The 12,676-nt window shown below is 47.3% G+C and overlaps 1 protein-coding gene across 4 annotated transcripts in view; it reads right to left on the bottom strand.

Moving 5' to 3' along the window:
- CACNB2 (calcium voltage-gated channel auxiliary subunit beta 2) overlaps positions 1 to 11,907 on the bottom strand; it is a 391,254-nt gene extending 379,347 nt beyond the window's left edge. For 3 of the 4 annotated variants that reach the window (XM_040352479.1, XM_040352483.1, XM_040352484.1), the window contains exon 1: positions 11,650 to 11,907. In XM_040352479.1, coding sequence (XP_040208413.1) covers positions 11,650 to 11,733 — 84 coding nt within the window. In that variant the 5' untranslated portion in view covers positions 11,734 to 11,907. The remainder of the gene's footprint in view (positions 1 to 11,649) is intronic. The other variant, XM_040352478.1, reaches the window with a different exon arrangement.
- Between the last annotated feature and the right edge of the window lie 769 nt (positions 11,908 to 12,676).

Here is a 12,676-nt window from a genome sequence, read left to right as displayed (position 1 = left end):
GCCTACTTTGAATTACGTGGGCTTACGCCGGCCCATTTAGGCTACGCCGCCGTAACTTAGGGCGCAAGTTCTTTGTGAATACGGTACTCGCCTCTCTAAGTTACGGCGGCGTAGCGTATATGAGATACGCTACGCCCGCCTAAACTTAAGCCATTCTTTGTGAATCTTGGCCCTGGTGTCCAGAAAAATGCAACTCTTGGTCAGCTTCGGTACAACCACAAGCCACACTCTGCCTATTTGAAGTTAGGAATGTAGGGCCAGATTCACAAAAGAGATACGACGGCGTATCTCCTGATACGCCGTCGTATCTCTGTGATCCGCCCGTCCTAACTATGCGGCTGATTCATAGAATCAGTTCCGCATAGATAGCCCTAAGATCCGACAGGTGTAATTGAATTACACCGTCGGATCTTAGGATGCAATTCTAGGCCGGCCTCTAGGTGGTGAGGCCATTGCGGTCGGCGTACAATATGCAAATGACTAGTTATGGCGATTCACGAACGTCCGCGTTACCCGTCGCTCTAACTTTACGTAGTTTCCGTCGAGATACGCGTCGTAAAATTAGGGCTGAGCCCTAGGGGTTCTAAGCAATGTTAAGTATGGCCGTCATTCCCGCGTCGAAATTTAAAAAATCACGTTGTTTGCGTAAGTCGTCCGTGAATGGCGATGGACGCCATTTACGTTAACGTCTAAACAAATGACGTCCATGCGACGTCATTTAGAGCAATGCACGTCGGGTAATTTTCCAGACGGAGCATGCGCAGTACGTTCGGCGCAGGAACGCACCTAATTTAAATGGTGCCCGCCCCATTTGAATTAGGCGGGCTTGCGCCGAGCGGATTTACCTTACACCGCCGCAAGTTTACAGGTAAGAGCTTTGTGAATCAGGCACTTACGCTGTAAACCTGCGGCTGTGTAACGTAAATGGGATACGTTACGCTGCCGTGGAGCAACGTAAATGTATCTGAATCTGGCCTGTAGAAATCACTCCAGAATTTACCTCCCCATAAGTACACACTAACAGCCCTGAGAAAGGGTGAGTCTATTCCCTTGAAACAAATTTGTTTTATGTACACATTTTACCCTTTACCCCCCCCCCCCTCCACAGTTACGGAATGCCGGCCGCCTACTTGCTGAAAGCAGTGCGGCTGCTTTATGGGGGCGCTTGACTAATTTGCCTCTCAGCCCAGTCCGCCCCATAAGGCTGGCGCTAGTGTAGCACAAGCCGGCGGGGACTCTTTCTGTGCTGCCCCCCTGCAAAGTGCTACCCTTGGCCTAGGCCAGGATACAGCATTGCCTCTACCCCTAGTCTTATCAGAAATGTGGCTTTCATTTCAAAATGTTCTAGGCACAAAATAAACGTGTTTAATATGTCTAGGATTCCATTCAAATAGCAGGTATGGAGGAAAATTCAAGGACTTGCACCAGCAAAAGGGGTTGACGCAATGATGGCAAGATCTAGTGCTCTAAGGAAAAAAAAAATCAGAATTTTTGTATGAATGTTCAAATGAAAATTTCACTGGGGTGTGGTCAGGTTTAGTAAATACTGTTCGGAATATTCAACTTTGTGGCTCGAATACTCCAATTTGCTGGCAACAAGTCAAAGCACGCTTCTCTACACTCCTCTAAGCAGGAGGGCTAACAGATAAGGCTGAGTGGACTGGACTTCAGCTTAACCACTTGCTGACCGACAAACAGTTGTGCTTATAAGTTTACATACCCTGGCAGAATTTAGAGCCGGTTCACATAGGGGCAACACGACTTTCAGTGCGACTTTGGGAGGCAACTTCAACACTCCCTATAAAGGGGATGACACGATCGATGACGCCGCGACAGTGAAGCACGGGGAAGCCGTGTTTACACGTGGCTCTCCCCGTTCTTCAGCTCCGGGGAGCGATCGCGGGACCCCAGCGGCGATCGGGTCCGCGGGTCCCCGCGGTCCCGGAGCTTCGGACCGGGTCGCGGGCGCGTGCCTGCGACCCACGGCTGGGTAGATGTACAGGACGTACCGGTACGTACATCTGCCCAGCCCTGCCATTCTGCTGACGTATATTTACAGGAGGCGGTCCTTAAGTGGTTAATAGCCATTCAAACCCCTTTGTGTCAACTTGTGTGCATGTAATCAGGCCAAAATCACCAGGGTATGTAAACTTTTGATCAGGGTAATTTCTGTTGTGATTATGATTTAAAAAGAGTAAACACAGTTGATTGATAATAAATGGCTTCAGCCAAACACTAACCATGAGTGAAATAAATAGTTGTGTGTTATTATTCATATTCTCTGAAAAATGGCCAAGAAATCATAAATTCTGCCAGGGTATGTAAACTTATGAGCACAGCTGTACATAGATAAACACCCCATTGTGTTTTTTACAAGAACTTGGTTTCAATGATTGACTGTTTTGCAAAAGTGATCATATTTACAGCTCTTTGAAGGGCCGTCCCCTCCCCTGGTTCCTGGGCGCTCTCATTCTTCTGGGGAACCCGAGACCACAGTAATCGTCCCCGGGGGACTGCTTGCCAAAGAGGAGATGGAGGAACTTCTCTGTGACAAATGAACCCGGAAGCGTTGAGGCTTCAGAGCTGGTACAGCCGGGGAAGCAGCTAACTAAGCACAGTCTGTGCTCCACTAACTTCAATGGCAGCCTACGTAATTTCCCTTATGACAGGTTTACTTTAGAAGTTATGGTTGTAACAGTTGGGCAGCTATATTTCACAAAACCTGGTATTAGTCCATTATTCAAGCAATAAAAATAGCCAGAAAGGAATATGGGGAAGGAGGGAGGGACTTTTGGATTTACTTTTAGGTTTACTTTATAGTTGTGAAAAGTTGGAGCTCTTATGCTGATTCCTGTAAAGAATATTTTTTCCAGACCAGTGACTCAGTAGGTAGTGACATGTTCGGTCGTGTGTACGGCCGACCAGACAATTTTCCGGCGGATCGGACAGGTTTCCAGCAGACGAATGTTTCTTAGCATGCTAAGAAACATGTCCGCTGGAAGCCTGTCCGTCGGACATGTTTGGTCGTCTGTACGACTTACCGGACATGTCCGCTCGGCCGAAAGCCCTTGCATGCGTCGAAGTGATTCGACACATGCGTGGAAGCATTGACCTTCCAGGGTCGCGCGCGCGTCGCCGCGTCATCGTCGCGGCCACGTCACCGCGTATCCTGTCCGCGCGGATTTCGGTTTGATGGTGTGTACAACCATCAGACCGAAATCTCCGTGGACCGTTTTTATCGGACATGTCCCCTCGTGTGTACGAGGCCTTAGACAGTTGTCACTGGAACAGGTGTCCCCATTGAAAAGTTTACACTACTTCTGTTCTGATGCAACTGTAAAGCCTCGTACACACGACCGTTTTTCCCGGCAGGAAAACTGCCAGGAGAGCATTTGGCCGGAAATACTGGCCGTGAGTATACTCCCGACAGAAAAACTGCCCGAGAAAAATATAGAACCTGGCTTTTTTTTTTTCGTCGGGATTCCCGGCAGTGTTTTCTGCCGAGAAAACCGGTTGTCTGTATGCTTATCTGTCCGAGGTAAACCCGCGCATGCTCGATAAGACTTTGACGCATGCGCGGTAGCATACAAGTTTAGTGTAGGGTGTAGCAAAATGGCGGCGAGGGCATCGAATGTGACGAGCGCCGGCTCATCGTAGTCAATGACGTCATCGCGTTCTTGCCATTCAAAAGAACGGCGGTTCTTTTGAGTGGCCGTCTGTATGCACAGCTTTGCAAGGCAAGCTTGCCAGGAATCCCGTCAGGAAAACCAACGTTTTTTTCCTGACAGGATTCCCGGCCGTGTGTACAGGGCTTTACATGTTGGACATCCCATTACTTTCTGTCTCAGTGAAAGTGGTCACCGTGACAAATAAGGAAGGCTGAATTAAAATGCCATCCACACTGCAAAATGGAAAAAAAATATATATGGGCCCGGATTCAGAAAGAATAGTCTAAGTTGTAGGCGGGCGTAGCGTATCTCAGATACACTATGCCGCCGTAACTTAGGGCGCAAGTTCCGTATTCAGAAAGAACTTGCGCCGTATGTTATGGTAGTTATGGCGGCGTAATGTAAATGTGCCGGCGTAAGCCCGCGTAATTCAAATTAGGTTGTCAGTGGGCGTGTTGTATGTTAATGTATTGTGACCCCACGTAAATGACGCGCCGAACGAATGGCGCATGCACCGTCCGTGGACGTATGCCAGTGCACATGCTCGAAATCACGTCGCAAATAGTCAATGCTTTGGCTGTGAACGTAACTTACGCACAGCCCTATTCGCGAACGACTTACGCAAACGACAGAAAATTTGACGCTGTCCCGACGTCCATACTTAACATTGCCTGCGCCTCATATAGCAGGGGTAACGTTATGCCGGTCCGCCGCCTTACGTAAACGACGCATATAGATACGCCGGGCGCAACTACGTTCGTGAATCGGTGTATCTACCTAATTTGCATATTTGACGCGTAAATCTACGGAAGCGCCACCTAGCGGCCAGCGTAAATATGCAACTAAGATACGACAGCATAAGAGACTTACGTTGGTCGTATCTTAGCAAAATTCCAGGGTATCTTGATTTCTGAATACAGAAAAAAGATACGCCGGCGCAACCTAGAACTTACGCGGTGTATCAACAGATACGCCGACGTAAACTCTATCTGAATCCGGGCCATGGAGTTTAAAAAAAAAAAAAGCGTGCATTTTGACTGAAATTGGCAAAGTAACAGGTTCTCTTGATAGTAGCCCCACAAGAAGTCCACACTTACCTAATTTTCATCATGAAATATAACATCTGTCTTTTTTTCTACTTTTTTCACCAACAAGCCTCAGGTAAAACTAATAAAATTTTGCAAATTTTAATGGAAATGTCAGAGTGAAATGTATATGGCTGTACGGTCATCTTTCCCAAGTGCTTTGTGCATGACGTCCCTGGAAATATTTTATGTTCCCGTCAAAGAAGATAATTTGGTGTGCCTAGTTCTTCAGCTTTCAAGAAACTTTGGGGTAGATTCTCAAAGGAGATACGACGACGCAGTACAGCTACGCCGTTTACGTTAGGCTTTTCCCGGCGTAAAGTTACCCCTGCTATATGAGGCGTATATGCGGCGCACCAATGTTAAGTATGGCCATCGTTCCCGCGTCGAAATTTGAAAAATTTACGTTGTTTGCGTAAGTCGTCCGTGAATGGGGCTGGACCTCATTTACGTTCACGTCGAAACCAATGACGTCCTTGCGACGTACTTTGGAGCAATACACACTGGGAAATTCCACGGATGGCGCATGCGCCGTTCGTGAAAAACGTCAATCACGTCGGGTCAGGGTTAATTTACATAACACACGCCCACCTCTTCACAATTTGAATTAGGCGGGCTTACGCCGGCCTATTTACGCTACGCCGCCGCAACTTTTTTTGAGAATACGGCACATAAAAGTTGTGGAGGCGTAACGTAAATAGGATACATTACGCCCGCACAAACATACGCCGTTCTACGTGAATCTACCCCTTTATGTACAAGTAAGGAGAAAATATATATATATATTTTTCGGATATAATGGTAGTAGAACCCCTGTATTACATTTTGTGTGCCCATTAGGGAGATTTGAGAGTGAAAACCAGACATCTTACAATGGGGACACCGGTTCTGTTGACATCCAGAGATTCCCTCACTTTGGAAGGATTTTATTTTACTTCCAGTTTTGGCGGTGGGACAGGAAGTGAAGGGAACACAGATGGCAAAAGAATAATAACAGGGGTTGTAACCCTCCTTTACACAAAATGGAAAAAAGTTTTTACTTTAGTTTTACTTTAAAGTTCTAGTACAATCCATCAGCCACTCAGCTATCAGGACCGTTCCTGATGACGTCTGGAGAGACAAAACATGTTGGGCTGTGCAAAGTACTGTGACTAATTTCACTTCACCAACTTAGACTATTGTGTTCTGTTCCATCACATATAATTCAGATTAAAAAAACATTGAAACAAAGGCTGTAATGTAACAAAATAGGTAACAAGCCAAGGGGGGTGAATACTATTGCAAGGCACTGTATACTCAACTGTAATAACAGGTGCAAACGTTTGCCTTGCAGCACTGGGGCTCTGCGTGCGATTAGGGCGAGTGACCATTTCTGCACAATCTCCTTGTGTTTTTGTTTCTTACTGGTGCCCATGTTCCTCGTAATAAAAAAGAGGTAGCATCTGCTTAAAGCTACCTTGTCGGTAAGTTAAGCTCCGGTTATACTCACCTGCCTGTCCTCGCTCAGAACAGGTGAGTATGACATTGTCTTTTGCAGGTCCTGGCTTTTATCTAGTGCAGGGTGGGCTGAATAAATCATTCCCTTGTTCACATCAGAAGTCCCCCCTTTCACATGAGAAGCCCTCCCACATCAAAAGTCCCCCCTTCACATCAGAGTCGCTGTTGCATATCATAAGTTTCCCCATCACATTAGACCCTCGCATTAGAGCCCCTTTCAGATCAGAATACCCCCTATCATACCAGAGTCAGAAATCTGTTATTTTACACCAAAAGCCCCCCATCACACCCCCCACCCGTTACATCAGAGTTCCTCCCTTTTACAAGAGAACCCCCCTCCCATCACATCAGGGTCGCTCTTTGACATCAGAAGCGCCTCATCACATTGGAGCCCCTCTTCTTCCATCAGAGCCCCCCTTTCAAATCAGAATCCACCTAATCATATCAGAGTCCTTCCCTTCACATTAGAAGCTCCCCCATCACAAATAGAGCCACTCCTCTTCCATCCGAGACCCCCTTTTAAATCAGGAGCTCCTCATCACATTAGAGACCCTCCTTTTCCATTAGAGCCCCCCTTTCACATCAGAGCTCCCTTTCAAATCAGAACCCCCCCCCCCCCCAGAGCATATCAGGGTCCCTCCTTTCACATCATAAGTCTGTTCTTTTACATCAAAAGCCCCATGACATCAGAAGCCCCACATCACAACGGAGTCCACCTTTCACTTCAGAGTTTCACCTATCACATCAGTGGTCCCGCCATCCCATCAGAGTTCTCCCTGTTACATCAGAAGCCCCACATCACAACGGAGTCCACCTTTCACTTCAGAGTTTCACCTATCACATCAGTGGTCCCGCCATCCCATCAGAGTTCTCCCTGTTACATCAGAAGCCCCACATCACAACAGAGTCCACCTTTCACTTCAGAGTTTCACCTATCACATCAGAGGTCCCACCATTTCATCAGAGTTCTCCCTGTTACATCAGAAGCCCCACATCACAACGGAGTCCACCTTTCACTTCAGAGTTTCACCTATCACATCAGAGGTCCCACCATCCCATCAGAGTTCTCCCTGTTACATCAGAAGCCCCACATCACAACGGAGTCCACCTTTCACTTCAGAGTTTCACCTATCACATCTGAGGTCCCACCATCCCATCGGAGTTCTCCCTGTTACATCAGAAGCCCCACATCACAACAGAGTCCACCTTTCACTTCAGAGTTTCACCTATCACATCAGAGGTCCCACCATCCCATCGGAGTTCTCCCTGTTACATCAGAAGCCCCACATCACAACAGAGTCCACCTTTTACGTCAGAGTTTCACCTATCACATCAGAGGTCCCGCCATCCCATCAGAGTTCTCCCCGTTACATCAGAAGCCCCACATCACAACGGAGTCCACCTTTCACTTCAGAGTTTCACCTATCACATCAGAGGTCCCACCATCCCATCAGAGTTCTCCCTGTTACATCAGAAGCCCCACATCACAACAGAGTCCACCTTTTACGTCAGAGTTTCACCTATCACATCAGAGGTCCCGCCATCCCATCAGAGTTCTCCCTGTCACATCAGAAGCCCCACATCACAACAGAGTCCACCTTTTACGTCAGAGTTTCACCTATCACATCAGAGGTCCCGCCATCCCATCAGAGTTCTCCCCGTTACATCAGAAGCCCCACATCACAACAAAGTCCACCTTTCACTTCAAAGTTTCACCTATCACATCAGAGGTCCCGCCATCCCATCAGAGTTCTCCCTGTTACATCAGAAGCCCCACATCACAACAGAGTCCACCTTTCACTTCAGAGTTTCACCTATCACATCAGAGGTCCCGCCATCCCATCAGAGTTCTCCCTGTTACATCAGAAGCCCCACATCACAACGGAGTCCACCTTTCACTTCAAAGTTTCACCTATCACATCAGAGGTCCCGCCATCCCATCAGAGTTCTCCCTGTTACATCAGAAGCCCCACATCACAACAGAGTCCACCTTTCACTTCAGAGTTTCACCTATCACATCAAAAGTCCCACCATTCCATCAGAGTTCTCCCTGTTACATCAGAAGCCCCACATCACAACGGAGTCTACCTTTCACTTCAGAGTTTCATCTATCACATCAAAGGTCCCACCATCCCATCGGAGTTCTCCCTGTCACATCAGAAGTCCCCATTACATCAAGCCCCACATCACACCAGAACCCCCCCCCCCTTCTTTCACATCATAGTCCCCCTTAAACATTAGAAGACATTATCACACAAGAGCCTCCCCCTTTCACAGCAGAGCCCCCCTTCCATCAGTGTCCCCCTTTCACATTTGACCCCCCCTTCACTTCAGAGTCCCCCTTTTATATTAGAGACCCTTCATCACATCAGAGTTGTTGTGGACCAGGAAAAACTTTTTAGCTGACCTTGGGTCATAATTTGGAGACCTCTGATCTAGTGTAATAAATTCTGGCATATAACTACTATTTTTTATGCCTAAACATTTATTTGATATTTTAATAAGATCCTTCCTTAACTGTTACCGTATTTATCTGCCTATAGCGCGCACCCCTAATCTAGACGTGAAATTCCTGGATTTTTTTTTTTTTTTATTACTTACAGTTTTTTTTTTTTTTTTTAAGGCCATATGACTCAAACTAACCATTTTGTGGCACTTTTGAAGCGCTTTTCTGGCGCTTCCCATTCATTTCAATGGAGAGGGGCATTTTGAGGCACTTTTTACATGCTTCAAAGGTGTTGCTTGCAAGACTTTTTTCACCGCACCACCAGCGCATCGCACCACCAGCGCATCGCCCCAGTGTGAAAGCATTCATTGATATTAATGGGAAGCCGTTTTCAGGAGCTTTTCAGGCACTTTTTTTTAGCGATAAAGCGCCTGAAAAGCACCTCAGTGTGAAAGGGGTCTTAGAAATTGAGTTGCAGTTCAGTGAGTAAAGTAACATTTGTATTTGGATTTTTGGTTGATTTTCTGTCTCTATCATTTAAATTACACCTATGATAAATATTATAGACCCTTCATTTCTTTGTAAATGTGCAAACTTACAAAATCTGCAGGGGATCAAATAATTATTTTCCCCACTGTATTCTCCAATCAGAATTATGTAACTTGTGACTTTCTGGCTGGTCGGGAACTAAAAGTCCCAGCTTATCTTTCAATTTACTAAGTCAGGGGGGGGGGGGGGGGCTCCGATGTTTTCAGTATGAAGGTCACATTGTATGTTTTACAAATATTCATGGGCTGAAAAAAATCAGCAGCCCCCCCCCCCTTCACACCAGAAGTCCTCCGACCCACATCAGAGTCTCTTCCCTTTTCACATCAGGGTCCCCCTTCCCTTCAATCAGAGTACCCCATCCACATTAGATCTCCCTTTCAAATCAGAATCCCCCCTTCACATCAGAGTCCTCCTTTTACATCACAGCCCCCTTCACATCAGAGTCCCCCGCCCCTTCACATCAGAGCCGCCTTTCACATAAGAGTAACCCTTTCACATTAGAGCCCCCTCCCCCTTCACATCAGAGTTCCTTTTTTTCCCTCAGAGTCCTCCTCCCTTCACATCAGAGTCCCCCTTTGACATCATAGCCTACCTTCACATCAGTATCGCCCTTTCACTTCAGAGCTCCACTTTCACATTAGAGCCCCCCTTTCACATTAGAGCCCCCCTCCCCCAGGAAGGCCGTTCCCTTTGATCAGAGTACCCCTTCCACAATAGATCTCCCTTTCAAATCAAAAGCCCCCCCTTCACGTCAGAGTCCTCCTTTGACATCACAGCTGCCCTTCACATCAGAGCCCCCGTCCCTTTCACATCAGAGCCCCTCTTTCACATCAGAGCCCACTTTTCACAACAGAGTCCCCCTTTACATCAGAGTCCATCTTTCACATCAGTGTCACCCTTTTACATCACAACCCCCTCCTTCGCATCAGAGTCCTCCTTTGACATCACAGCCGCCCTTCACATCAGAGCCCCCCGTCCCTTTCACATCAGAGCCCACCTTGCACATCAGAGTTCCCCTTTCACATTAGGGCCCCCTCCCCCTTTACATCAGAGTCCATCTTTCACATTAGTGTCTCCCTTTTACATCACAACCCCCTCCTTCGCATCAGAGTCCTCCTTTCACATCAGAGTTCCTTTTTCACCTCAGAGCCCTCCTCCCTTCACATCATAGCCCCCCTTAACATCACAGCCTCCCTTCACATCAAATTCCCCCTTTCACATTACAGCCTCCCTTCACATCAGTATTGCCCTTTCACATCAAAGCTCCCTTCACATCAGAGTCCTCCTTTTACATCAGAGTTCCTCTTTCACATTAAAGCCCCCCTCCACATCAGAGCCCCCCCTCCACATCAGAGCCCCCCCTCCACATCAGAGCCCCCCCTTTACATCAGAGCCCCCCCCCCTTCACATCAGAGCCCCCAGTACTAAGCTATAACAGAACACCTACAAATGAAGAACGTCAAATGGGAAAGCCAACCTATGGCTGAAGAACTACAAGTTCTATACATCCGTGGTCTGGTTGCCAGGGGCAACAACTGTAATACTGGAAGCTCAAAGCATTTTTGTGTCACATAGTTAGAAAACGATGAAATAGGATAAATATGCGGCGCAAATGACAAACCACAGTAACCCAATTCAGCCAATCAATATTCACCTTTCAATGTTCTCAGACTGCGCTGTACTGTCCTGGGTAACGATGAGGACAAGCTAAACAGACCAGCCGCAGTGCCAGTGCATGGCTGCCAGCATTATAATATGTCGGAACGCCGGTGCTCAGCTGTTGTGTCTCAGCTCATCACGCTCAGTGCCGTGTGGCAGGTCCCAGAGTTGCTATATATATTATAATATATATATATTTTTTTTTATAGTGCCAACAAATTCTACTGTGCTTTATAGACGACACCGACCATCTGCATCGCTCCCTGCCCCAAAGGAGCTTACAATCTAACAGTCCGCCAAAGTCACACACACACACGTGCCAATTGGGGGGTGGAAGTCAATTAACCCACCAGTGCGTTTTTGGAGCGTGGGATAAAACTCACTGCCAATAGAGGGAGAGCATAAAACTCCGATGATGTCAGTGCTGGGAAGTGAACCCAGGACCCCGGCGCTGCAAGACAAGAGTGCTGACTGCGCAGCCCAGGATACTTACCGACGCCGGAGAATTAAAATATAAAATCGATGGCAAGATTTTAGCCCAAACCTGGTTATGGATCCGTTTTTTAACTAGGGACCGTCCCAGAAAACGGGGGCAACCTGCCAACGACCTGACCAGTTCATAATCCTTAGTCTTCACGCCATCCTAATAAATAATCGATGCGCCGTAAAAAACGCAGCAACCTAAAAAAACAAAAACATAACAAATGCAAGCGATGAAAATGTGCGGCGGTCGGGGCGTACCTACCTGCACTACGATGGGGTTCTCCAGAACATCCATGTGGATCTCCTGTGAGGTTGAAGGAGTCTTGGACATGTTGTTTTGGACCATTGGTGATGGAAAGTGTCCCTCAGCTTTGGAGGCGAGTGGTTGGAAATAGAGGCAGCGGTGGGGGAACGGCAAGCTTTGCGGAGAGCCCGGGGTCTGGTCAGATTGCCTGATATGGTATCATGGTCCTAGGATGGCTGCTGGCTTTCCTCTGCGATCTCCACTCATCCACTTCACTCTGCTGTGACTTGCGCTGAGAGCAGCTGCAGCTGAGCCACCTCCCTCCACAGAGAAGGCTGAGGAGAAAGAGGAGGAGGAGAGGCCAGCCTCACATACACATAATACACATTATACACTGAGCTGAGGGGAGAGGGGGGGCGCTGAGCCCAGGTGTCACACAGCCCCTGGCACCTGCCGCTAGCGCCCCCCCCAAATCTACCCTCTCCTCTCCGTCACTCCTTTCTCTATGACTGTCCTCCTATTTAGCTCTTTACAAATGTACCGTGCTCCAGCAATGCTGCTTTTAGAGCCACTTCACACCACATGCAGTCCAGTGCGTTCTTGTTCTACATCTAAAAAGCAAGGAAAGTAGGTTATATGGTTTCCAATGGCATCGTTCACACCGGTGCCATCAGTTCCAGGGAAAAAAATGAGAATATGCTGCATTTTTCCTGCACTGGAACGCAGTAAAACACACAAGAAATGCACTGGAACGCATCAAAAAGCACTGGACCCTAGTATAGTAAGGGCAGGTTCACACCACAAAAACACACTTCAGATCCGTTCCAGATGCATCTCTGCATGCGTGTTTTTAATGTGTTTTTGATGCGTTTCTGGATGCATTCCAGGTGGATTTTAAAAAATATACTGGAAAGGCATCAGAACGCACTCTCCATGCGTGTTTTTAATGCGTTTTTTAGATGTGTTCCGATGTGTTTTTGATGCGTTTCCGAATGCATTCCAGGTGGATTTTTTCTTCTTTTTTTTTACTATATTAGGGTCCAGT

Source organism: Rana temporaria, chromosome 5, assembly GCF_905171775.1.
Source record: "Rana temporaria chromosome 5, aRanTem1.1, whole genome shotgun sequence".
Classification (NCBI taxonomy): Eukaryota; Metazoa; Chordata; class Amphibia; order Anura; family Ranidae; genus Rana; species Rana temporaria.
Note: the sequence above shows the minus strand (reverse complement) of the source record. Positions and strands in the feature narration are given on the sequence as shown.